Genomic DNA, 26,667 nt, shown 5'->3' with positions numbered 1-26,667 from the left:
TACTCCAGGGGTTTCTTGACTTCCTACTTTTGCGTTCCAGTCCCCTATAATGAAAAGGACATCTTTTTTGGGTGTTAGTTCTAGAAGGTCTTGTAGGTCTTCATAGAACCGTTCAACTTCAGCTTCTTCAGCATTCCTGGTCGGGGCATAGACTTGGATTACCGTGATATTGAATGGTTTGCCTAGGAAATGAACAGAGATCATTCTGTCGTTTTTGAGATTGCATCCAAGTACTGCATTTTGGACTGTCTTGTTGACTATGATGGCTACTCCATTTCTTCTAAGGGCTTCTTGCCCACAGTAGTAGATATAATGGTCATCTGAGTTAAATTCACCCATTCCAGTCCATTTTAGTTCACCGATTCCTAGAATGTCAGCATTTACTCTTGCCATCTCCTGTTTGACCACTTCCAGTTTGCCTTGTTTCATAGACCTAACATTCCAGGTTCCCATTCAAATTGCTCTTTACAACATTGGACCTTGCTTCTATCATCTGTCACGTCCACAACTGGGTGTTATTTTTTCTTTGACATTAGGTAATTTTTATTTATTTCCTCATGCTTTACTTTACATGTTTTCTATAGTCAATATTTATTATTTGTATAAAATCAAGAAAAACTAACATTTAAAACATCTGTTCCATTTTTATGGGGCAGAGAAGAAAAACTAAAATAGTATATACCTTTTTAAACCTTCAGTAGGCACCACATATGGTTTCTAGAGGTGCAGGGGTGAATTGTTCAGAGTGTCTGAGAACACATGTAAAATCAGAGAAGCAGAGCAGGGGATTAATATGGTCTTGGTGGGAGTCTGTATAGCATACTATGGGGGCTCAGAAGGGAGGTGGGTGATAGTACTTAATATTCCATTTTATTCAGCATCTTAGTGTCCTTGTGACTAATTGAATTGAAATTTTTCTTAGGGGTTTGTAGTTACTACAGTGAAATCAGAATTTCCATTCCTATTTTTAAGTCCTGCAAGATCAGTTCATCAGGAACTTACCCGATGAACCAGCTGAATCTAAAAACTTTACCTAATCAACCATCAAGCTGACTGTGACTCGATTGGCCTCTTGGATATGGAGTGAGGAACAACTGGTAGGGGGCATGAGTGGCAGCCTTGATTTGTGCTCCATCTGCTCCCATCCCCCCCACCCCCTCATCCCCACCTCTACACACACACACTCACACTCACATTACAGTATCTTACAGGGCATTTTAAGCAGGAACCCTGGCTTCCATAGCTGCTCTGTTCTCAAGAGAGTGGTAGTACTGATCAAGTGCTACTATGTCTTATTATAAGGTACTGTTAAAACAAGTACTGTTTTAACTTTTTATTTATATTAGCACATTAAATGGGGGAGCCTGGTGGGCTGCCATCTATGGGGTCGCACAGTCGGACACAAATGAAGCGACTTAGCAGCAGCAGCAGCAGCACATTAAAATACTCAACAGTAATCCTATGTGGTTAATTTTATGATAATCTCCATTTTATGGATGAGGAAGCTGACACCTATAATGGTTAGATAACTTGCTCAAGATTGTACACCTGGCTAAGTAGAGCCAAAATTTGAACCCAGTCAGTATGGCTTTTGAGCCCCATGTTTAACTTCTCCACAACACTGCCTCTTTTATACTCTACAAGGCCAAAAAGGGTGTTAGTACCAAGTGATAGTGTGTTTAATGTTTAATTTCAAAGTGATATACTGAGTTTAGCCTCATGACTACATACAAACTTGTAAGTGTGTGAGGTAGCTGGGTAGAGAAGAATAGTACTTATGTTTTGATTGCTAAAGTTGTACTCCACTAGAACATATTTCCAGATTCTAACCTTCTTTACTGTAGAGCTTTGCTTTTTAAGACTTTCTGTGTAGGACTACTTAATTTTAAAATAACTTAATTTACATGTTACAAAATTTTAAATGGATAGTTTAAGGAGTGCTTCTTTTCTGTTTAGTTCCTATAACCAAGGAATTCACCATAGACCTCATTAATAGTAGATCCAGCAAGGGCATTTAATGTATTTTGGATTTTGAATTTGTGTTTAGAAATATATTACTGTGTAAAAAGTTTGTGTATTTATTACCTTATTTTCCAACAATAATGTATGTTTATGAAGGATAACAGATAATGCATTCTTTTAATTAAATGAAAGAAAGTGTAACAACTTCGGGGTTTAAAATATGCTCATACTGTCATACTCTTTTCCTCTGTTGTCAGAAAGTTAGATAAAAATTCTAAATTTTACTTTTCAGTGTCATCCATGCTCCATTACCAAGTCCTGTTGACAAAGTAAGTTGCTAATGATTATTTTTTTCCAAACTGATTCAGCTGTATTGCTTTTGAAAATGTTTTTGTTTGTTTTAAATATGCTTTACCTAGAAATTTAATTCTCTTTTGTAACAAAATGTAAGAGTGCATTTGGCTGTATAGTTATTCTAGTCTGATCTTCAGTAACTAGAGAATGTACGATGGATGTTTTTTAAGGAAAAAGCCTTTGTTATCTCAATTAGTGGCTGACTCTTAGCTATAGGGAGGAAGTGTTAGTTACTACTTTTTATTCTGAAATATGTTTCTGCCTAGAAATATTTGTTAAAGCTTTGTGTTTAGATAATTTACTCAAAATATACTTACACATGGAAATAAAACAGAAGTACAGGCTTACATAAATTGCTCTTTTATTGTCCTTGAAGATCAATTTACTTGACTTGGACAGAAACTTTGCATTAATTAATTATTAGAAAAAATTTTTTTTCTTTTGTTTAGAAATAACAGTGTATTAAACAGTAGGTATTCTTGCTCGATAGCAAAAAAAAAAAAAGGTCATTTGTATCTTTTGGCATTAAAGCGGAGCTATTGGGAGAAATATTTTCCTTTTTATTTTCCTTTCCATTTGGATAAAGAATGAAAGCCTACCTGAAACTGAAGTTATCTGTTAGATTCCTTTTTTAGAAGTAAGCGTGGTTAATCATCAACTTCAGCAATACCAAGAATCATTTTAGAAGTAAATAGTGGCGCTGCTTATTCAGGGGAGAGGGCAGTGGCACCCCACTCCAATACTCTTGCCTGGAAAATCCCATGGACGGAGGAGCCTGGTAGGCTGCAGTCCATGCTAAGGGTCAGACATGACTGAGCGACTTCACTTTCACTTTTCACTTTCATGCATTGGAGAGGGAAATGGCAACCCACTCCAGTGTTGTAGCCTGGAGAATCCCAGGGACAGGGGAGCCTGGTGGGCTGCCATCTATGGGGTCGCACAGAGTCGGACACGACTGAAGCGACTTAGCAGCAGCAGCAGCAGCTTATTCAGGACTAACTTTAAAAAAATAATAATGTCACCTCTTGTCTTCTATTTAGAATATTAATTTTAAAAATAGACTTTCTGAGCTTAATAAGGAATGATGTTGTTAACATTACTAGTAAGTTAATATACAAGGCTAGGACAGTATTGAAAATGTTACAGCAACCTGTTAGTGCCTTTCTCTTTTTTTTAATAATGCTATGGTTCTGTATTTCACACCCAGGAGAAACCCTTTATAGTTATTTCTTCCCATACTCTTGCATTCTAAGCATTTCTGCTATGACTTATAATGTTTGAACACCATTATTGAACACCATTATTTCCCATCTTTTTCTTCTTAAAACCTACCTATCATTTAAAGGGAAAAAAAAAGGTAAACCATTTTTCATTGCCTCTGGCCATTGGACAAAGTATTGTATTTCGTGTCCTGCTTCCTCCCCCACAGCCCCCACATACAAATATCATTTTGAAGATGGCTACTTCTAAATGAATTGTGACTTGTTAACATATTGAAGAACTATTTAACAGTGTATTTTAAAGGAAAGACTGTAGATCTGTTGATTTAGCAGGTATTATTTCTGGGTAAAGAAAAGGCTATATTGCCTTTGTGCTATAAGTTTGTGATTTGGTTTATCAAGAATGTTTTCATGGATAGCACTTGTCGTACCATCCTGGTTGTAAATCTCAAACTGATCACTATAATACAATACCATCTATAGGTTCTAGACACAGAGCAGAAATATTTTGAAAACTAAAGGAAATCAATTAGAAAAATAGAATTTGAAAAAATTACTTATTTTGCACGTTTCAGTAAATAGGCATTTCAAGGACTTGGTTTGGCTTTAGTATCTTCTGCAAATATTTTGTGTGACTGTTGATGGTATGTCCTTTTGTTTCTAGGTTGCTGCTAACACTCCAAGTATGTACTCTCAGGAACTATTCCAGCTTTCTCAGTATCTTCAGGTAAAGTAAATCTTGAGATTTCTTTGTCTTTAAAAGCAGAACTTAGATTTGATTTTGCTAGTTGACAAATATGGGCTATAGAAATATTGGCTACATACAAATACAAAGGAAATACATTTTCAAAGTAAAAAAAGAAATTAAAAATAGTTTTTATAAAAAAAATAGGATTTAAAAAGTCAGAATTGTTAAGTCTGGAGAAGATAAGGTTCTATACAAGAGAAGTTTTTTTCCTTCAAATATGAAGAAATTCCACCGTGTTTCTTTATCCAAATGTGAGTTTTATATAAAATTAAACCTGGAGAGATTTTGGGTGCTATTTATAGCTATAATAGCAAATAATATGAACCATTAAAATATTAACTGGGTTTCCCTGGTGGCTCAGATGGTAAAGAATCCGCCTGCAGTGCAGGAGACCTGGGTTTGATCACTGGGTTGAAAACATCCCCTGGAGGAGGACATGGCAACCCACTCTAGTACTCTTGTCTGGAGAATCCCCATGGACAGAGGAGCCTGGCGGGCTGCAGTCCATGGGGTTGCAAAGAGTTGGACATGCTGAGCGACTCAGCACACAAAATATTAACTATTAATAGTAAATATATAACACTTACTATATCCCAGACTCTAGTCAAGCACTTTACCTATATTAATTCACTTAATCTTTACAAAAATCCTATAAAATACATATTTTATACCCATTTTTATAGATGGACTTGCTGAGGGACAGGAAGTTTAAATAATTTGCACAGTATCACATACCTAGTATGTGAATGAGCTGGGACTTGAACAAAGACAAGTCAGACCTCAGAGTCTCTGCCCATAAATACTGTTCTGTGCTGCTCAGGCTGTAGAAAGATTTCTTGACAGGACAGATACTATTGTAGAATGGGCTCTTGTAGTTAAAGAACATAGAAATCTCGAGAAAAAATATAAGTGATTGTTCTTTCTTTTTTTTCTTTCTTTCTGATTTTGATAGATTTCGACTGAATTATGGTTTTATATCTATAGAACCATATGTGTATATATAGATATATATCTATAGAGCATATCTATATATGCTCTTAATATCTGAAGAGCATATCATAGGGAGCATGATTAAGGAAAACTCCGGATCAGGAGTTTAGAGATTGAGGTTTGTATCTTGATGTATACTAAATTAGTTCTGTGACCTTGGGTGATTCATTTTATATATGTACGTCTTCAGTTGCCTTTTGTTTAAAATGATAAGACCAAACCAGTGACCCTGGGTCCCTCCATTCTTCTATAGATCAATCACTAAGAGCAGTCCTACTGCAGTTAAAAATGAACACATATGTGAAAATTATCAGTGTATTAACCAGATCTTGTCTTCCCCCTGATTTGAAAAGTGGTTTCACACACTTTCAGGTTAGAGAACATAGACTCTATCCAGAATTCCCTGGATTTGATCTGTGGCTTTAACTTTGGACCTGTTGGAAAAGTTGTTTAACTCTTGTGTGCCTCACTTTCTTCATCCATAATATATGTATAGTAGCACTTACATCACAAAATTGTAAAGAATAAATGAATTAAAACAGGGAACTCCCTCGGAGTCCAGTGGTTAGAACTCAGTGCTTTCACTGCTAAGGGCCCGAGTTTGATCCCTAGTTGGGGAACTAAGATCCTCTAAGCCAAGTGGTGTGGCCAAAAGGAAAAAAAAAAAAACATGTCAAGCGCTTAGAACAATGTCTGTCATGTAGAACGTATGCTATACATGTTGGTAGTTGTTTACCATTCAGCAGGAAGTCACATTAATTGACCTGCTGCTGCTGCTGCTAAATCGATTCAGTCGTGTCCGACTCTACGCGACCCCATAGAAGGCAGTCCAGCAGGCTCCCTCGTCCCTGGGATTCTCCAGGCAAGAACACTGGAGTGGGTTGCCATTTCCTTCTCCATTGCATGAAAGTGAAAAGTGAAAGTGAAGTCGTTCAGTCGTGTTCGACTATTAGCGACCCCGTGGACTGCAGCCTACCAGGCTCCTCTGTCCATGGGATTTTCCAGGCAAGAGTACTGGAGTGGGGTGCCATTGCCTTCTCCCTTAATTGACCTAGCTCTCTCTTATTTTTTGAGGTAGAAGACATTTTTTTTTTCACTTTCTCACCTCTTTTGTTATTTTATTTTTATTTGGAGGATAATTGCTTTACAGTATTGTATTGGTTTCTGCTGTACAACAACTTGAATCAGCCATACGTATACATACACTCCTCTCTTGAGCTTCCCTCCCGACCCCAGTCAGCCACCCACCCACTGAATCCCTGTCCTCTAGGTTGTCACAGAGCACCAGACTGGGCCCTAGCAGCTTACCACTAGCTCTCTGTTTTTACATGATAATGTATATATTTCAGTGCTGCTCTCTTAATTCACACCACCCTCTCCTTCCCTCAGTGTCCACAAGTTCATTCTCTATGTCTTGAGGTAGGAGAAACTTTGAGATTAATCTATTCTAACCTTCATTTTTCATATGAGAAATATGGGGCTTCTATGGGTAAAATGATTCCCAGGGCTATGTACTATAGTTACTATTCATTGTCAACTGTGACTCTAACGCTCTCATTCTAGCTCTCTCATTTCTACCTTTTTGTCAGTTCTTTGAATGTTCATAGTGGCATAATCGTTCACTGTTCTTTTTCTGATTCTTTGAGAGAAAATTATACTGGCTTGTCTTTTCTGTAAACATCTCTTGGAATTGCTGAAGTTCTAATGTGAGTTGTAAACCTTTTGAATAAAAACTGAAATAGATACATTTCGTGTCTCAGAACTAATCAACCATTCCTGGAAGTGTTAGGTATCTGTTAGGATGTGGTTCATGGAGTTATGAAACTCTAAATGGAATTGAGTAAAAAAGGTTAAATTACACCATCTAGTGGAAGTAATGGTTGTTTGCTGGGTTTTTGGTTTTGTTTTTAAGTAAAACTTTTTGTGTCATTAGTGCAATTTCCTGGATATTAGGAATGTTTTAGAAGCTTAAAATAAACTTAGCACCTAGTCACTTTTAAGTGTAAGCGGTATTTTAATGTGGGTTCTGAGGTGGTATGACTTTTATTAGAGTCCGTAATCTATACTTTCAGAGTTATATTAAAAAGCAGTTCCTCTAACTCTGATTAGGCCAGATTTTCCCTAATCATTATTTATCAAGGATATGGAGAGCAATAAATGCATGCTTTAAACCTCAAGTGCTATGTTTGAAGTATACACTTCTCAGTTGATGTAGCTCAGAGGTCTTAGGGTAGTAAATCTTCTTCTTTGGATAATGACAGGAATAGAACAAAGTGAAATTTAAAGTTTTGCCAGAACCACAACTGAATGCTGTGTGAGCATTTTCACCTTGGCTTGCAGTAAAGGAGACCTTCTTAACAGCTATCAAATGTTAACAAGTGACCTAGAGATAAGGCTTTGCTTGCCAATGTCTTTCTCTGGAACAATATTCCTTTGGAGCTGCCAAATAGTTATTTAACTCATTGACTCCCAATTACACTGAATTAACACTTGGCCTCGTACTTACGTTTGTGTGTGTATGTATGTGTGTGTGTGTGTATATATATATATATATATATGTATATATATATATAATGCAGTCTTGTATCATTTGTTGGATTTTTCTATTCTAGATTTTGTTCTTTTAAACTCATTCTTGTGAATGACAGTTAAAGAAACAAAAACAGATGACCTATTTCCTGTTATAGAGGAAGTTGCAGCGAGAGCACCCCTAACAGCACTACTTACAGTACCTCTCAACAAATAGGCTAAAATGATCTGTGTGTGAGTGTGTGTGTGTGTGTGTGTGCGTGCACCTGTGCGCACTCAATTGTGTCCTATTCTTTGAAACTCCATGGAGTCTAGCCTGCCAGGCTTCTCTAACCATGGGATTTTCCAGGCAAGGATACTGGAGTGGGTTGCCATTTCCTTCTCCAGAGGATCTTCCTGACCCAGGGATTGAACCCGTGTCTCTTGCAGTTTCTGCCTTGGCAGGTGGAGTCTTTAACACTGCACCATCTGGGTTAAAATGATGTGGGCTAAATATATTATACTAAGTAGATTTATCAGGTTTGAAAGCAAGATACACTGTAGGATGTGAAACAAGAATGTTTTCAGAATGTGGTAATAATTGTCAAAGGAATCATGCTGAGGTTATTAGAATTTCTTTTGTGATTTATAATATTAGGAGGCCTTACATCGGGAACAGATGTTGGAACAGAAGTTAGCCACGCTTCAGAGGCTGCTAGCCATTACCCAAGAGGCTTCAGATACCAGTTGGCAGGTATTCCAGTTGCCTTTATACTCATAAAGCATTTAAGCACAGCTCAATATCCCTTAGATGGTTATTAAACTGAAACTAAAATTATGTAGCAGACAAAGGCATAGTTATTTCTTAATGAACAAATATTGAAAATTTATCATTTTAAACTGAATGTTGGTCAACTTTGTGATTTTTAGGTCTTTTTTTTGTCAGTAGCAACCTTTTGATATATGTTATTTTTTAACTACTCTGGGATTTTATTTATATTTCATTTTTCTTTAACAGGCTTTAATAGATGAAGATAGACTCTTATCACGGTTAGAGGTTATGGGAAACCAATTGCAAGCATGCTCCAAAGTAAGTATCTTTCTCAAGTACCTAAAGAAAAAAATGCATTGGTTTTTACGTAGCTTCATTTCTTTGACTGTTATTTTGAATACATTCAAACACATCTATACATTTTTATCATTTTTAAAATCTTTTACCACTACATGGAATTTCACACATACATGTAAGTAGAAAAAATTGTATATAGTGGAGAAGGCAGTGGCACCCCACTCCAGTACTCTTGCCTGGAAAATCCCATGGTCGGAGGAGCCTGGTGGGCTCCTGGGGTCGCTAAGAGTTGTACATGACTGAGCGACTTCACTTTCACTTTTCACTTTGATGCATTGAAGAAGGAAATGGCAACCCACTCCAGTGTTCCTGCCTGGAGAATCCCAGGGACGGGGGAGCCTGGTGGGCTGCCATCTATGGGGTCGCACAGAGTCGGACATGACTGAAGCGACTTAGCAGCAGCAGCAGCAGTGAATACCCATATATAATTCTTTTTTCCATCATAGTTGATATTTGTTGGAGAAACTGAGTCTTTCACCCTGTACAATTTCCCTCAATCTGGAATGATACTTAAACCTTCTTGCTCCTCCTCTGCACCATAAGTTTATACAGACCATGGAATTCTCCAGGCCAGAATACTAGAGTGGTAGTGACATATTAGTGATCTTTGATTATCCTTTCCTATATTCATTCTTTTATTTTGTAAAAATGGTAATACTGTAATTCTCTTTTTCCTTCATTTACTAGGTGCATTACTTCTGTAAAGAGAAACTTACCCTCATAAACCATTTCATTTTCCTAAAGAACATTTTCTTTAGGAAGGGAAGGATGAGTGATTTTCTCCCTTTATTTACTGGATTTCAAAATAATGTTTTGGCTCCTTTTCATCTGCCAAAGAATGACCAATGAAGTATTTTTTTCCTCCAAATGAGATTTAAATATATATCATGGGTTAAACCTGTTTCGTTTTTCTTATTGATTCCCAGTTCTCCCATCTTTGGGAGACCTTCTTCAGGGACCTTCTTTAGGTTGACACCTGAGTTCTTCTGGTAGCACCCTACCAGACTTGGATAATAGCTTCCTGCTATCATATCAGACAAGGTAGTCCAGATTCATCTTGTACATTTCTTCCCTTAGACTTGGAATTAGCTTTTTCCTCAGGGTACTCTTATTCCTTTTGGTTTAGTTATTGTGTTAAAATGCTCGACACCCTTTAAAGGTTAAGAGATTATTTTTGCCCATAAGTGTAAATATTGTGGCTTTCAGAGAATATGGCAAGTATTAATAGAATAGTTCATTCATTTTGTATACTTGGGAGAAATTTTCAGTTTACTTTGACTTTTTTCTGTTGAAAGTATGAGTTAATATGCTTGTGAGAGCATAATTTACTAATGTAACTTTTATATACAGCTTCAGTTAATACAGAGTTGACATAATTTCTGTTTGGAGGAACCTTAATATAGAACTCAGAGAACATCACAATGTGTTATTTTTTTCAAATGGTAAATACTTTAAAAAAATAACTATAAATATTTTTTAATCCTAGAATCAAACAGAAGATAGTTTACGGAAGGAACTTATAGCGTTACAGGAGGATAAACACAACTATGAGACTACAGCCAAAGAGTCCCTGAGGCGGGTTCTTCAGGAGAAAATTGATGTGGTTAGAAAACTTTCGGAAGTTGAGGTATTTCAGCTTAACAGACTCTAACCAAGACTATGGTTTTACAATTTTAGCTTAAAAGTGCTAGCATTTCAAGACATTTCAAACCTGGGTATTAGTATATAGCTAGGAAGTTTTTTCTGTCCTATCTGGTGGGAAGGAGCAGTATGCTGTTTTCATTTTAGGAGTTCTTAGCTTAGCCACATGAGTTCTGGTGTTTATGGTCCCTAGTCAGTGATTAAGGAAATAAAAGCCTAACCAGGGAATTTTACTATTTACACTTTGGTTAGATTTCAGCCTCCACACAATGGACCATGATATGTGCCAGGGAATTGATCTCCTTTCATATAATTTTGTTTTTCTTCTGATTGAGGATAGTCGGTCTTAAGGCAGAGAGCTCCAGCACTACTCTTAGCTTCCCCATCCTCCAGAGAGGAAAATTGTGCCTGGATGGGGTTACTGTTTGCTTCTCCAGGGGATCTTCCCAACCCCAGGATCAAACCTGGGTCTCTGGCATGACAGGCAGATACTTTACCATCTGAGCCACCAGGGAAGCCCAGTCTCAAAGTGAATGATTCACTGTCATATCATTAATATGATGTGTAAAGAAAGAAGAATGCTAATTGTCCTCTAATTTTGTTGATTGTGTGCACATTATTAAATGTGCTTTTAAGAAGTGATAGGCTTAAAATATTTTCAAGGCCAAAACTCATACCCCGTGACCTTTAAAAAGTGTGATTACATGAAGGATCAGCCTCTCCTTCCACGTTTCATTTTCCCAGGTTCTTTGTATTTTCTGTTTTAGCATGTACCTGAAGTAGATTGAAATTCTTTTGTTATTTAACTGAACCTTATATAAAGTCAAGAGTAGATTCTGATTTAGGACAGTCCATAGAATTATAGTTTGTATAAATTGAATTTAGAATGTGCATTTATTCTAAATCCGTTATCTGTAAACTTGAATTACAGCGAAGTCTTAGTAATACTGAAGATGAATGTACCCATCTGAAAGAAATGAATGAACGGACTCAGGAAGAATTAAGAGAATTAGCCAATAAATATAATGGAGCAGTTAATGAGATTAAAGATTTATCTGATAAATTAAAGGTATGTATTTCTCAAACTGGAAATATATAAATTTATCATCCCTAACATGCTGAATAGCTTAAGAATTTAGATATTGCTGAATAGTTGTTGATGGAAAATTTGGTAATGGTTTCAATTTATAGTATAAATCAGTTGCCATTTAACCCACATCCCATTACCAGTGATAATTAAAAGTTTGTAAAAGCTGACATATTTCCTTTGGATGAAAGTAAATAATGAGTAGTTCATAATAGGCATTTAAAAATATATAACAGTAAGTAGATAAGAATCAGCAAAACCCAAGATACTCAGACTTTTGGAAAACTGCTGCTGCTTCAGTCGTGTCCGACTCTGTGAGACCCCATAGACGGCAGCCCACCAGGCTCCCCCATCCCTGGGATTCTCCAGGCAAGAACACTGGAGCAGGTTGCCATTTTCTTCTCCAGTGCATCAAAGTGAAAAGTGAAAGTGAAGTCGCTCAGTCGTGTCTGACCCTCAGCGACCCCATGGACTACAGCCTACCAGGCTCCTCCATCCATGGGATTTTCCAGGCAAGAGTACTGGAGTGGGGTGCCATAGGACCTGCTTTTCTTTAAGGTGTCCCAAATTCAGGGCCCAGCTAAGTTAGTGCTGGAGCAAACCCAGAGAGAACCTTCACGTGATTCCTTCCAGGAGGCCATAGCCTATGCGTGGACTGCAGCTCCCTGTAGCTATAGGATATTTAGGATAAGGACAGACCAGATCACATGTAATGCCATGTTGGTCCTATAAAATGTTAGAACTGAGTTTGTGAAGACCCGTCTTTATGTAATTCACACCATAGATTGAGTGGCCAGAAGATAACCCATTTGTTAACACAAGACCAGAACATAACTCCCATTCGTGTGAATGGTTAACCTATATAGCTTTAAATATTAGACTTGTTAAAAAGAGGTCATTTTAAAAAGAGCTTGATTCCTTTAGCTAAAAGTAATTTTGTTTAAAATTTCAGAATAAGCTACATCGTAGAACTTAAAAACTAATTGAAACAATAGTAATTTCAAGGAAAACCATATTTCCCTCTTGAAAAATGTGGTTTTCATTTTGACCCTTATAATCTATGTATGTATCGTGTTTGCTTGCTTGCTACAAGTTTTTCTCTCTAAGTTGATACAGAGGGATGACACAGTGCATATCACTTTTGACATCATTTACATGAATAAAAGGAGTCCTGCTTTAGACATCTTAAAACGAGGTCAGATTTTATTAAATAGCTGGATTTTCTTTTTCATTTTCAACAGATAGCAGAGGGAAAACAAGAAGAAATCCAACAGAAGGGACAAGCTGAGAAAAAAGAATTACAACATAAGATAGATGAAATGGAAGAAAAAGAACAGGAGCTCCAGGCAAAAATAGAAGCTTTGCAAGCTGATAATGACTTTACCAATGAAAGGCTAACAGCTTTACAAGGTAAGTTAGCTAATCCAGAAATTGATCTGATTTAATTTTTTCTTTCTTTTTATCTGTGAAATATATTTTTCTTGGACTTTTATTTACAGTACGGTTAGAACATCTTCAAGAGAAAACTCTTAAAGAATGCAGCAGCTTAGGTAGGTGTCACCAAATTTCTTACTTAAAGCTGAATTTTTATCATTAAATTTTTGTTTACTATCTCACATTGTGTACTTGGCTTTCTTTAAGAGGGATGTTTTACATACTAGGTGTAAAGTATCTACCCTCTTTCAGAAAATTTCCTTTAAAAATACGCTTGATTGCCACCAGTGGGCACCATTGTGTAGTCTTTGAAAAATGAATGAAATTTATACATCTGAGATGGTCTGCTTAGAGATATTTAAAGAAGAAAAACACATGAACAGCAGAATCCTTTTTCTTTTGAGTTTCATCGAAAGGTTACTAAGCAGTTTTAGCTTTTTCTCTAAGATGATAGAAAATGGCAAGTTGAACCCTTCTTGTAAAAATAAATTTAAACTGTTCAGTCAGTCTTAATGTCAGTAGGAATACAAAATGCCATGGTTACACTTGAGACCAGTTTTAAAGTAATACTTTCTTTGATCAGGCAATGATACACTGTCTTAATCCTAGGGATACAAGTTGATGACTTCTTACCTAAAATAAATGGGAGCACAGAAAAAGGTAGTGTAAAAAACTTAAATATTTTTCTTTCATGATATCCTTTTTACTATTTAAGCAGGATAGAGAGGTCAGGGATTTTAGATTTTAAGTGTTTGGAGTGAAAAGCATGCTGTTCATAGACTATTAAATCCCATCTTTTAAAAGTCAAGCTTCCTTTTATTTTCTAGTTCTTAATTCTGTGAGCTGTGGTTAGATGTCCCTTGTTATATAGAAATTTCAGTTATTGAAATAGTAAGATTTTAATAATGTTCAACTTTAGTGTTGGTTTATATAACCTAGTATAGCTTCCCCTGCCTTCTACTATATTTTCAAAGATGATACCACCATTTTCTTCCATCAAGTACTGCTTTCTGGGGATAATTGGCCCCTGTTTTTTAATATCTGTGCCCTGCCCCCTTCCTGGCCAAGAGTTTACTTAAAAGTCCAAAAAAGAAACAAAAATAGAAGAAAAAAAAAAGTCCAGTGAGTCTTTGGATGTGTCATCGAAACTGCTCTCTTTGTCTGTTTCATCAATCAGAGAAAAGGGAGTCAGTCATGTATGCCGTCTGAAAAATTATTTTTTGTTCTTGATATCTTATCCTTCTTTCTGGATAGCTTGGGTTATCTCTTGCCACAAATGTATAACCACTGTTGGTTTTCCTACTGCAACATGGGTTTTCTACTCAATGGTTTCTATATTCCTTCGATCATGAAGATTTGTCCTCCCCTCCCCATTCATCCAACATTAACTGAGCACAAGCTATATGCCAGATCCAGCATTAGATGCTTAGAGTACAAAATGAATAAAATTATTTTCTGTGTTTACAAATATATGTGCCTCTCAACTCAGTTTTTATATATAGAAGATGCCAAGGTCAGTACCCGAAACTTCATACTAAATAGTTTTTCCATGTATCAGGGGGTATCTTTATAATTCTTGGGCGGCATCTAAACTCTGATAAAGTTTGGAGGTGCTTTTTTGGTTTGTTTTGGTTTGGTTGGTTTGTTTTTAATCAGGAAGTGGAATAATAGGCTCAGGTAACCATGTATATGTGAGGTGCAAGATTAAGAGCTAATATTCCATGTATAATAAAAATTGAAACCCTAAATTAAAAAAAAAGTTTCATCAGTCGTTATTTGACTATTTTATATATGCTTTGTGAAATAACATTGACACTATAAAATTTCAGTTTGAGTTTCAATTTGAGACTTTTTAAAGGTGTAGTTTATATTCATTGCACCATTATTATTAAAGTATATTTAGTAAACATATGTAAAAAGACTTTATCTTCATCTTCTAAAAGCTTCTCATTCTTAAATGGATTTATATTTTCTGTTGTTATTTTGCTCTTTTTACTCTTTCTGGCATATACACTTCTCATTCAAATCCATCACCCTTTTGACTTGAACGTGTATTTGTTGATAAAGCTAGTGTTAATTCAAGCTGGGAGCAGTCTATTTCTTTAGTTAACAATCTTTTTATGTACACTGAACCATCATTATGCTATTTAGAGTTGTAAAATTATGGCTTACAATTTTTTGCCAATTCTAGTTTATTTAAATGAGAAAAGCTGTAGACAGCTCCTTGATTTAAAACTGAATAAGATATTAATATTTTGGATACCTTAGGGTACTCCTGGCTATGATTATTTTTCCCTTGCAGATGTTAGTGCTAAATTGAGTAGTGTGTGAGTGACTAATAGAATATCTTTAAAGAAACTGAGTAGTAGATACCTGGATAAGCACAGAAGCTTCATATTTAGTTACAGAGTAGATTATGGATAAGATGGGTCTCTTCTGAATCATTTATGATATACTAAGAGACTAATTATCAAGTATTCAAATATTGTCAAAGTCTGTAGTTATAATGTGCTATTAGATATAATTGTAACTAAAATTACTCTTTAAGCAGTAGAGGAAGAACCAAGTTTAGTTATAAGAGAATATTTCAAAAATGTCTGGAGAAGTTAAGATTAATAATACTTCTCCAGTAAACTCATTTTTAAGATTACTTAAATCTGAAGTAGCTGCTATAAGCACAACTTTGTACTATAATTTTTAAAATGTTACCTAGTAAGCGTATTTTGAATATATCTTAGATGGTGTTTAGAAAAGTGCTGTCTAATAGAACTATCCTGAGTGCCACATACATGATTTAAAATTTTATGGTAGTCACATTAAAAATACAATAAGGAATAGCTAAATTTTTAATAATATATTTAATGATATGTTTACTTTAGCCCACTGTATCTAGAATATTATTTAAATATGTAGTCAATATTAAATGATTACAAATGAGTATTTCATGTTCTTTATTCCTTAGTAAGTTTTTGAGGCCTATAGATATTTAATTTTCGCTGACAACACATCTCAATTCAAACTAGCAACTTTTTTTAAGGGCTCAGTAGTCACATGTGGCTAATGGCTACTGTATTGGACAACACAAGTCTAAAAAATTTAAATACTTAGGTAACCCATGTATAAATAAAACACATTTTGTCTCATGATTCTTATTATGTTTCTGTGTCTACTTTTTCTTTGCATTCCTACAACCCTCTTTAGTATCACAGGACACCATCACCACTCCTCCTGCCCCCACACTTCAGTATCTGATTCGTGACTCCTGGTTTAGATGATCAGTGACATCTTTTATAGCCTTGGCAAAGTGAATTCCCTAGGGCTTGATTTCAAGTAATGAAATACTAAAAGTGTCGTGATCCAAATCATTTACATGCACTACCTGAAAGACTTTGCTCTCGTGTGTCTTAGGAAATAACCTTTGTGAAATTCACATGTATATTTATCTTTTATATTAATCTTGCATTTTATCTAAACTAGTATAGTAGATATTTTAATGTAGAATTATATAGTAAGATCAGAGTAGGTAAAAAGTTTGATTTTTGGCTTGGTGTGTGATGGTGGATTGTCCTGCATTAATACATTTCATCTGAAGTCTTGTGATGCTAGTTTGAAACTCGGTTTCAAATATGTTTTATACAGTCCTTTAGTTAGGCTAAAATTTAGTTTTACTGAGTTTTCATATTTAACAGTGGTATTGTATAGTTTGAATTTTGAAAATGTTGTAGCTTACATAGAAAGTACTTTTTAAATTTCACTTTAGATTTTTTTTTTTTGATTTTTAATTTTTGTTGCAGTTAGGCTTATTTTTTCTTCTTGAGGCTATATTGTATCTCTCTATATTAATAATTTAACTATGCAGCTATACAATTATATAAACTATATATGACTGTGTGTATGTATATATATAAATATATATGTGTATATATAAAAATATATATATAAGAGAGCTGGTCTGACTTGGTGACTGAACAGCAACAACAAATAGAAAAATATATGTTTACACACCATGTAGCTAGTAAAGGATAATGAGAGATTTAATGATGAATGATGATAAATAAGAAAGCTGTTGGTATAGATGTCAGAAGAGGTTATCCAGTGATCAGAGTAGGAGATGCCTTTGAAGCAAAGTTGAGATGATGTGAGGCCAGGTGGAGAAGAGAAAAGAAGCTTTTACCATCAGTCTGACTCATTGTCTTTAACAGGTTTTTGTGCTTTTACACCTTCAAGATAGTCATCATGTTGGAATGTATTTTTAACTCTTAAACTTCCAATGTCTGTTTGGTAGTTGTGAAAGATATAAATATGTACTTGAAGGATGTTATCCAGATTCAGAAGTCGGCTCTTTGAATCAAAGTAATTAAAAGTTTACTGTAGGAAAAGGGCTGAAACTTTTATTAGACTATGGTTTTGATTCTCTTTACATATTTGGGAGAAAAATGTATTTAATCTGAGCAAAATCATTTACCAAGACCCTTATTTTAAAATGTACAGGCATTGATTTTAATCATTTAGGCAGAGGTAAACAGTGAAGTCATTTGATAGTATATGAAGTATAAATTAAGTGACTGGAGGAAAGACTACTTGTGAAACGAAAGTGTAAAGATTAAAATATTGTATCAGTTTCTTTACAATTGTAAGGCATTATGTTATGGCATTCTTAAAATATTTACTTTTTTGCCTCTTAACTAAGATGAATAACTTTGAATAGGGACTGTTAGGGAACAGTCATCTGAAAACCAATTCAATAAGAAATATAAAAATTTTAAATTAATGGTATTTATTAAGCTCACATGGAAAAAAGATGCATTTTAAAAGTGGGAGAAGCTTTTTAAAGCAATATATGACAATGGTGTTCTTGAACTATTTGGATAGAAACTGCACCTTTAAAAGCTAACCATTTGGGATACAAATTAAGATTACATAATTACAGTTTTCACTCAGTTAACTTCAAAATATGTCTGCTATTAGATGTAGTAAACCTTGATTAACTTTATTCAGTTACCCATGTTAGTACAAACGTTTTGATTTTCCTACCTTTGCTGTTGGTTTTCAAAAACAGCAACAAAGACTATATCCTTAAAGGTGTTTCTTTCTTTATTAGAGCACTTGCTTTCAAAGAGTGGCGGGGACTGCACTTTTATTCATCAGTTCATAGAATGCCAAAGTGAGTACAGAGTATTTTTCACATTGATTTTAATTAAGTCAGGGGTCTAAATTGAAAAGTGAGAGGAAAAATGAAGATCTCCATGTGTTTGTTGTGGTAGAAGTGCACAAAGGCCGTCTTCAGACAGCAGTGATTCTTTACATACTGTTTCTGTTTCTCTCTTGTGAGAAAAGTGTTTCTCTTACATTTGCTTTCACAGGTGGAGGTGAGCATTTCATGTTCCTCACAAAAAAAAAAAGATGAAGTTTCAACCATTTTAATTGAAAATCATTATTGAGTAGACAATAAAACAGAATGTCAAGGAACTAAATGTCTGGCTGCTTAAGAGACAATAATAACGTTCACCTGTTTTACTGAAGTTCTACTTCTATCGCAGTTTCGGATTTTGAGTTCTCAGACAAATTTCTTAAATGATTAAATGATGTCACAAAAATAGTGATTTCGTTTGGGCATTAGGATAGCAAGAGCTTTCTAAGAGAAGTAGTAATAGATTATCCTTCAGTGTGCCACCTACTGCCTACCCTGGAGAAGTTGTACAAGGCTAATTTTAATAATATTTTAAAGATAGACTGGTTGGCTTTTGAGGTGATCTATACCTCTGCTGAATTCTGAACAAAAGAATTGTGAAATCCCTCTTACTTGAAAATCATGTGACTGCTTAAATCTGTAACAATCACAAAGTTGTCTTATTCTCTTAGTTTCTTAGTAACAATTAAAGGTCACTATGTGTAGTAAAAATTTATTGATAAAATTTATACTTTCCCCTATCAGACACACACTTTGTCAGACTCTTTTTTTTCTTTCTGTTTGCTCTCTCTCTTTGAAAGGAGTGGTTTTCCAAATATTTCTGAATTCAGTTGATGGGTGTGCATGCATGTATGGTTACTCTCCCACCCTCTCTTCCCACATCGCCAATCTGAAGAGCATTCATGGATTGTAAGAGTCACACCTGGTAATTACAGCAGGCACAAATTCAACAGATCAAATATTACACTCCTTAGAGTTGCTTTAAGGAAACCTGAAATTTCATTGAATTGTTTTAGAAGAACTGTTTGTCCATTGAATATTGAATGTAAGCTTAATACTACTTTAAGCCAGATTTTTAATAAATATGGTATATTTCTTTGTTCTTTAACAGTTTTTTCATGAAGCGAAGATTAGTGCATCTTTTTGTTACCTTCTGATTACTAACTCTCACTTTTATAGGCAGTTGACACAAGGATTTGGGCAAAATAATTGGTACCCACTGAAACCAACTAAAAGTAGAATATATGATCTAAAATATAAATCTTTAGGAAGATTTTATACTTAATTTTGTTACATGTGACCATTTAAAAATATTTTTATTTTCAACTTTTGGGGTTCATATTTGAACCTAAAGAAATAAGAGCAGAGAATTATCAAAATAATGTTTACTAAGGTACAGTTGGCAAAAATAATTTAAAGTATTATTATAAAATGTGTAAAATGTATAGCTTTAGTTTTAACACAGAGCAGTGTTTGTTTTAAATAAAGAAAAAGATGTTTGGATATTTTTTATTGAGTCATAGTTATGGAGATAAACATTCAGAGATTGAACAGAAGTTATATAAATTCTGGATTACAGCTATCCCTTCCATGGGGATATCAGCCAATAAGGTTATGTTTACAAGGACTATGTAATGGCATGGGAAAATGCTAAATGTGGTAGGTACATAGAGGGGAAAATGAAAATATAAAACCCTGTTTTGTGGACAAAGAATGAACCAAAGAACAGAAAAAATAAAATGCAAGCATTCCTAGACATTTGAACCCACTGAGTTCTTAAATATAAGAAGTTTGGGTTGTGAGTTCAGCTAGTTAGGGGTATAGCATGTTATCTGAATCCATTTGGTTTCTGAGTTTCCGTGGCAAGTAGCAAGAATTTGATTAATGAGAATGCCCATTGTACCTCAGATTTTCCAAATCTGTTTGGCTCCTTAAATTTGGATAGCTGGAGCTGGCATAGTAAGGGTCACCTCTGGTTTGATTTGTTCTCATTTCCATTATGTTTTGACATTTTTATTGTTTGATGACAAGATGCCATTGTAGAAATTATTGTGCCATAATAAGTATTATAGCAAGCAAAGCAAATTCAGCAAAAATCTTATTGAAGTGAACTTGTGAAACAATTTTGTATGATTTTTTTTACAAGCACACATAACCTTTTTTGCCATTATTTTCTTTAATAGGCATCTTGAACTGATTTATAGTCTTGAACAAGAAGCATTTATTCTGTGAGCAGTAATACTTTATCTTCTTGTTTCCAGTCTTTTAAAAAATGAATATTAAGAACCTGGCTTTCATTATTTACTGTGTTTGTATCCTGTAAATTCACTTGATGTTTTAAAAATTAGAAAGCAAATAGTGTACTTTCGTAGGGGTTATCTTGCCTATTTTAAACATATTGACAGGTTTTTTTCAGTTTATGTGTATGACTCCATAAGAGAACAATTTGATTGTTGGTTCTCTCTGTTTATAAGGTGATTTTGAGGAAATGAGTCAAAACACACTTCAATTTGTTTTCCTTTTATGGTAAAACAGACTGTGCTCCTTTTAATTCTCTTGTAGGAGAAAAGCTTTTAATCTCCAGCACAGAGATCGGATTTTGAACAGATTTAAATATAACCTTTTGCATAATTCCAGAACTGTGAAGTAAAATTTCAGTATAAAAATACATCATACAAAATCTAGGATAAGTAACGTTAGTAAAACTTGCTATTAAAGTTCTAGCAAAGTGTCTTCTTTAGAGATTCAGGCATGAAGTTTGGTTTAAGCAGAACTCCACATTGCATGTTCCCTGCAAATTTTAGTCACTCAAGGTTTACCATATAAACTTGTATGAATACATAGAGACCTCTTTGTGCTTGCCAAACATGCTCTCTGGGTTAAAAATTGTGTTCTGTCTCAGTCTGTGTAATACACATCCTGTGAATTCTGCTGCTTGATTAACTTGTGTGCTTAGTGAAAGGATGAAAGGCGAAAGGTAAGCTAAGGATGTAGAGACCCGCCATCAGCTGGTGGGCATGAAGTGAAAACAGCCTTCTCTGGCCTGCTGCCCGCCTATGTGATTTCTCTTGCTACTGTTTGTCACAGCAGCTGGAAGCCAGAGAAACTTTGCTGAGATCTGCTTTATGGAGACAAACTACCCCTTCCCCACAAAGACATCTCCGTTTTGATGATGGAGTTAGAAGTCCCATGACATAAGCCTCATGTCTTTGTATTCTAACAGAATACTTTCTATATGACTTAGTTGTTTTTCTTTTTTCTTTCTTCTTTTTATTTTTTTGCCATGCCTCTTGGCATGTGAAGTTTTAGTTCCCCAACCAAAGATCAAACCTGCGACCCCTACATTGGAAGCATGGTCTTACCACTATACTGAAAGAGAAGTCCCAATAGTTTTTACTATCGTTAGGCAAAAGTCTTATTCTCTTAATATTTCATAGTTTATTTCTACTTGTTTATTTCCTAATTTAAAAAGTTTTTTATTTCCCTCCTTGCCTCCCATCCCATTTTGACATTGCAGTCACAATCTGTGTATGATTTTCTCATTCCATCCTCCTTTCTCTTAGGGCTTTGCTTTGACTCAGAAATTGCCTTATTTGGAGTAATGCTTTGAATCTCTGATGCTCATGTGATTGTTTACTTTTCATCACTCTATGATATCAGCCTCTCTGAACAATTTCAGGCTTATTCTGATTGGATATTGTACTTGAAACAGTTTTAAAGTTTCTCTAAGCCAAAGCAGTTTATTTATGACAAAGAATAGAAAACGCTTTGTGTGGTTCCCTGCTCTTATTAGTTAATGTTCCCATTACAGGAAAGTCTTGAGTTTAAACTAGCTCATTTTTTATTTCTTTGTTCTCAGAGTAGTTGTTCAACTTAAGATATATTGGAAGGTTTTTATTTGTTGTTTACTTGTACCAACCATTTCCCCAGTCAGCTAGCTTTCCAATATTTCTGCCAGATTTTTTCTCAATATAAGTGCACAGAAGATAGTCTTAAATTCATGCCAGTAATGTTTTGATACATAGAATATTCCTTTAAAAAAAAAATCTGTTTCTGTATTCTTGAAATTGGTTCATTTAATTTTAAATCTATCCTTGAATTCCAATCTTGTTTCCTCTTTTTTTCTTTATTCTTAGGTTTTAAGACAAATAGCTTTTGGAACTGTTTTTATAGAAAAGCAGACTATCTTCTACAGTGGGACTTGCTTCAAGTAATTTTTGCTGCAGAAAGTAATAACCTTGTGAAAGTCTGTATTATTAAAATTTGCAACCTCTCAGAATCAGTCTTTGCAGTAATAATAAAGCTTTCTTTCTACTGTGTGAGCTGCTGTTCTCTGAAGGGAAATAAATTATCAGCTTGTTGTTGAATGCTATTTGTTAATTTTTACTTTCTGTCTTTTAAAAAAAATATTTATTTATTTGGCTGCCTTGGGTCTTAGTTGTGGTGGGCAAGCTCAGTAGTTGTTCCATGTGGGCTCTGGAGCACATGGGTTTTAGCTGCTCCATGTGGGATCTCAATTCCCTGACCAGGGATCAAACACGAGTCCCATGTATTGCAAGGTGGATTCTTAACCATTGGACCACCAGAGAAGTCCCCTGGTTATATCTTGATGTTAATTCTAATCTCAGTTCCTAAGCTGTATTTACCTTTAATGACGTTCTAGGTAACTTTAGCTCATTTTTATTTGTGATGTTTAGAGTTGGATCAAAGGAACGTTTATGTATTCTGATTTGATCCCTCATTGGCAGTATGACTGTGGGTGGTATGATCTTTTCAAACCTCAGTTTCCTCTTTTATAAAATGGGATGGTAGCACCTATTTCATAGGATTATGAGAAATGAGACCATATTTACTAAGTGCTCTAAGTAATGCCTGATATGCAGAAATACATGTTACCTAGAAGGTAGAAAACTTTCTAGGGAGCATAAGGCAGGGTTTAGAAGATCATTGTCAGTGGGACCTTTCATGTTGAAAGCTTCATTTTACTCTCATTTTCAAGATAGTGAAAGCTAATTGATGTAGCTTTATTGTTCCTGTTAACGTAATAGGTTTCTGACAATCTAGTATTGTCTGTTAAATTACCAGTATACATACTGTTTAAAAGATTTGGTCCAAGCACATTATTTTGATGCCCTAGTCATAACATTATTTTTTTATAATGAAACCTAACTTTGAGATTTAGAAATATTCTCCAAGTTGACATTTATTCTTCTACTTTTCTGTTTAAGGTCCCTAGGGAACTGACACCCATATCTGATTGTCAGTGCTGTTTGAGTTTATCTTCTGCTTTCAGTTGGTTGTAGCTGTCATGTGAGGAAAATGGCTCTTGAAGAACTAGGCACAACTGTGCTCCTGTTAAGCTTCTTTAGTTTGCATTGTTTCTCATTTTCATTCTGTGCCACATAGTAATATAGATGCTATGTCATATATTTTTATCAGCCAAGAAATAAATTTGGTTCTGTTCTATTCAGTCTTTGACAATATTTGATGGTTTTTTTTACAATTTTATCATGTTTTTTGATTATACAAAGTGCTTTGGTGGTGGTTCTCAAATGTTGTCAAACTTATTAAAACCATCAGTTCTACTTCTTGGTAGGTTCTCTGCAGAAAGGCATGTGTATATGGATCAGGTACAGATTCAAGAATGTTCACAGCAGCATTATTCACAGTAGTTCAGAACTGGGGAAAAAACCCAAAAGATTTTCAGTGTTCAAATAGGTAAAAAAAAAAAACACTGAGAAATATAGGATGAACAAAGTTCAAAAGCACTAAAATTATATTATTTAGTCACACATATTTGAGTAGTATGACTATAAAGAAATGTGAGAAATTAGGTACCATAAAAGTCGGGATGGTGCTTACCTTTATGGGATTGGAAAAGCAAATGTGGAAGGCTTTGAGGGTGGTGATTAGGTTCCGTTTCTTAATTTGGGCTGTAGTCATTCAGATGTTTTCTCTTTAAAAGAAAAAAAAGACTTTATTCGCCTGTCCATTGTGCTTTATGCACCTTCCTGGATGCTATGTTTTATACTAAATATGGTTTAAAATAGGGAAAAAATGAATAATTACCTCTCTAAAGTAACACTCAAAAAGAGGGAGTTTATTTTAAAAAAAGATCTTTATCTTTCAGTTGTACCAAGGGAAGTAGTTCTTTCAAGACCTGCGGTTATCATTACAAGGAAGTTCTGTTTTGCCTCTGAGGGGTCTCTGACTTGGAGTAATCCTAAAGAGTTGAAGTCTCCACCCCAAGTTTGAGAACTAGTAGTCAGAAACCTTTTTGAAAACAATAATCTTTTCCTTAATATTTTAATTGCAGAGCACTAATGATTCACTGGATTTGATTATATAATCTTAAATAATTTCAGTAGTGATAAGAGCAGCAGGTAATTATTATTTAGCACTTAATGTTCAAAATTTTTTAATGTATTTAATCCTTAGTTTTTTAGAATGAAGAAAATATTCAAATAATTTTTCCAAGTTTGATCTCTTTAAAAATAAACACGTAATTTATTCATCCAGCAAGTATTATTAAGCCTCTTACTATGTGTTTGCTGCTCCTGCTGCTAAGTCGCTTCAGTCGTGTCCTACTCTGTGCAACCCCATAGACGGCAGCCCACCAGGCTCCGCCATCCCTGGGATTCTCCAGGCAAGAACACTGGAGTGGGTTGCCATTTCCTTCTCCAGTGCATGAGAGTGAAAAGTGAAAGTGAAGTCGCTCAGTCGTGTCTGACTCTTAGCAACCCCATGGACTGCAGCCTACCAGGTTTCTCCGTCCATGGGATTCTCCAGGCAAGAGTACTGGAGTGGGGTGCCACTGCCTTCTCCCTACTGTGTGTTTACCTGGCATTATTTTAGCTTTGTGGTGTATAGAAATGAACAAGACACAGCTAGCTTTGCCTTCATGGAATTTACATTCTCTTGAGAAAAAAAAATTAATAGACTAATAATATGTCAAGTAGTGATAAGTCCATTGAAGAAAAAAATGGAAGATTATAAGGCAGTGAAAGTGAAAGTCACTAGTTGTGTCCAACTCTTTGCAACCCCATGGACTATATAGTCCATGGAATTCTCCAGGCCAGAATACTGGAGTGGGTAGCCTTTCCCTTCTCCAGGGGATCTTCCCAACCCAGGAATCGAACTCAGGTCTTCCACATTGCAGGCGGATTCTTTACCAGCTGAGCTACAAAGGAAGCCAAAGAATACTGGATTGGGTAGCCTGTCCCTTCTCCAGGAGATCTTTCTGACCCAGGAATTGAACCAGGGTCTCCTGCATTGCAGGCAGATTGTTTACCAACTAAGCTATCAAGGCAGTTCAGTTCAGTTCAGTCATTCAGTTGTGTCCGATTCTTTGTGACCCCCATGGACTGCAGCACGCCAGGTTTCCCTGTCCATCACTTAAATCCCAGAGCCTACTCAAACTTATGTCCATTGAGTCGGTGATGCCATCCAACCATCTCATCCTCTGTCGTCGCCTTCTCCTCCCACCTTCAATCTTTCCTATCATCAGGGTCTTTTCAAATGAGTCAGTTCTTCGCGTCAGGTAGTCTTAAGTATTAGCATTTCAGCATCAGTCCTTCCAATGAATATTCAGGACTGATTTCCTTTAGGATGGGCTGGTTGGATCTCCTTGCAGTCCAAGGGACTCTCAAGAGTCTTCTCCAACACCACAGTTCAAAAGCATCATTCTTTGGCGCTCAGCTTTCTTTATAGTCCAACCATTACATCCATTCTTGACTATTGGAAAAACCATAGCTTTGGCTAGACGGACCTTTGTTGGCAAAGTAATATCTCTGCTTTTTAATATGCTGCCTAGGTTGGTCATAGCTTTTCTTCTAAAGAGCAAGTGTCTTTTAATTTCATGGCTGCAATCACCGTCTGCAGTAATTTTGGAGACCCCCAAAATAAAATCTGTTATGTTTCCATTATTTCCCCATCTATTTGCCATGAAGTGATGGGACCAGATGCCATGATCTTAATTTTCTGAATGTTGAATTTTAAGCCAACTTTTCCACTCTCCCCTTTCACTTTCATCAAGAGATTCTGCCATAAGGGTAGTGTCATCTGCATATCTGAGGTTATTGATATTTCTCCCCGCAATCTTGATTCCAGCTTCTGCTTCATCCAGCCCAGCATTTTTCATGAGGTACTCTGCATTTAAGTTAAATAAGCAGGGTGACAATATACAGCCTTATAGACGTACTCCTTTCCCGATTTGGAACCAGTCTGTTGTTGCATGTCCAGTTCTAACTGTTGCTTCTTGACCTACATACTGATTTCTCAGGAGGCAGGTCAGGTGGTTTGATACTCCCATCTCTTTAAGAATTTTCCACCATTTGTTGTGATTCACATAGTCAAAGACTTTGGCATAGTCAATAAAGCAGAAGTAGATGTCTTTCTGGAACT

General features: G+C 35.5%; 1 protein-coding gene across 17 annotated transcripts in view; it reads left to right on the top strand.

Annotated features, from left to right (window-relative positions):
• Positions 1-26,667, top strand: part of SLMAP (sarcolemma associated protein) — a 150,417-nt gene that overhangs the window by 88,611 nt on the left and 35,139 nt on the right. For 4 of the 17 annotated variants that reach the window (XM_010851614.1, XM_010851627.1, XM_010851613.1 and 1 more), the window contains exons 4-13: positions 2,255-2,291; positions 4,201-4,263; positions 8,441-8,536; positions 8,801-8,872; positions 10,398-10,538; positions 11,484-11,621; positions 12,881-13,049; positions 13,139-13,189; positions 13,683-13,733; positions 18,175-18,237. In XM_010851614.1, coding sequence (XP_010849916.1) covers positions 2,255-2,291; positions 4,201-4,263; positions 8,441-8,536; positions 8,801-8,872; positions 10,398-10,538; positions 11,484-11,621; positions 12,881-13,049; positions 13,139-13,189; positions 13,683-13,733; positions 18,175-18,237 — 881 coding nt within the window. The remainder of the gene's footprint in view (positions 1-2,254; positions 2,292-4,200; positions 4,264-8,440; positions 8,537-8,800; positions 8,873-10,397; positions 10,539-11,483; positions 11,622-12,880; positions 13,050-13,138; positions 13,190-13,682; positions 13,734-18,174; positions 18,238-26,667) is intronic. The other 13 variants (XM_010851631.1, XM_010851623.1, XM_010851622.1 and 10 more) reach the window with 7 other exon arrangements.

This window comes from Bison bison, unplaced genomic scaffold (assembly GCF_000754665.1).
Source record: "Bison bison bison isolate TAMUID 2011002044 unplaced genomic scaffold, Bison_UMD1.0 scf7180017864304, whole genome shotgun sequence".
NCBI classification, from domain to species: domain Eukaryota; kingdom Metazoa; phylum Chordata; class Mammalia; order Artiodactyla; family Bovidae; genus Bison; species Bison bison.
The sequence above is the reverse complement of the archived record's forward strand: the minus strand, read 5'-3'. Positions and strand labels throughout refer to the sequence as shown.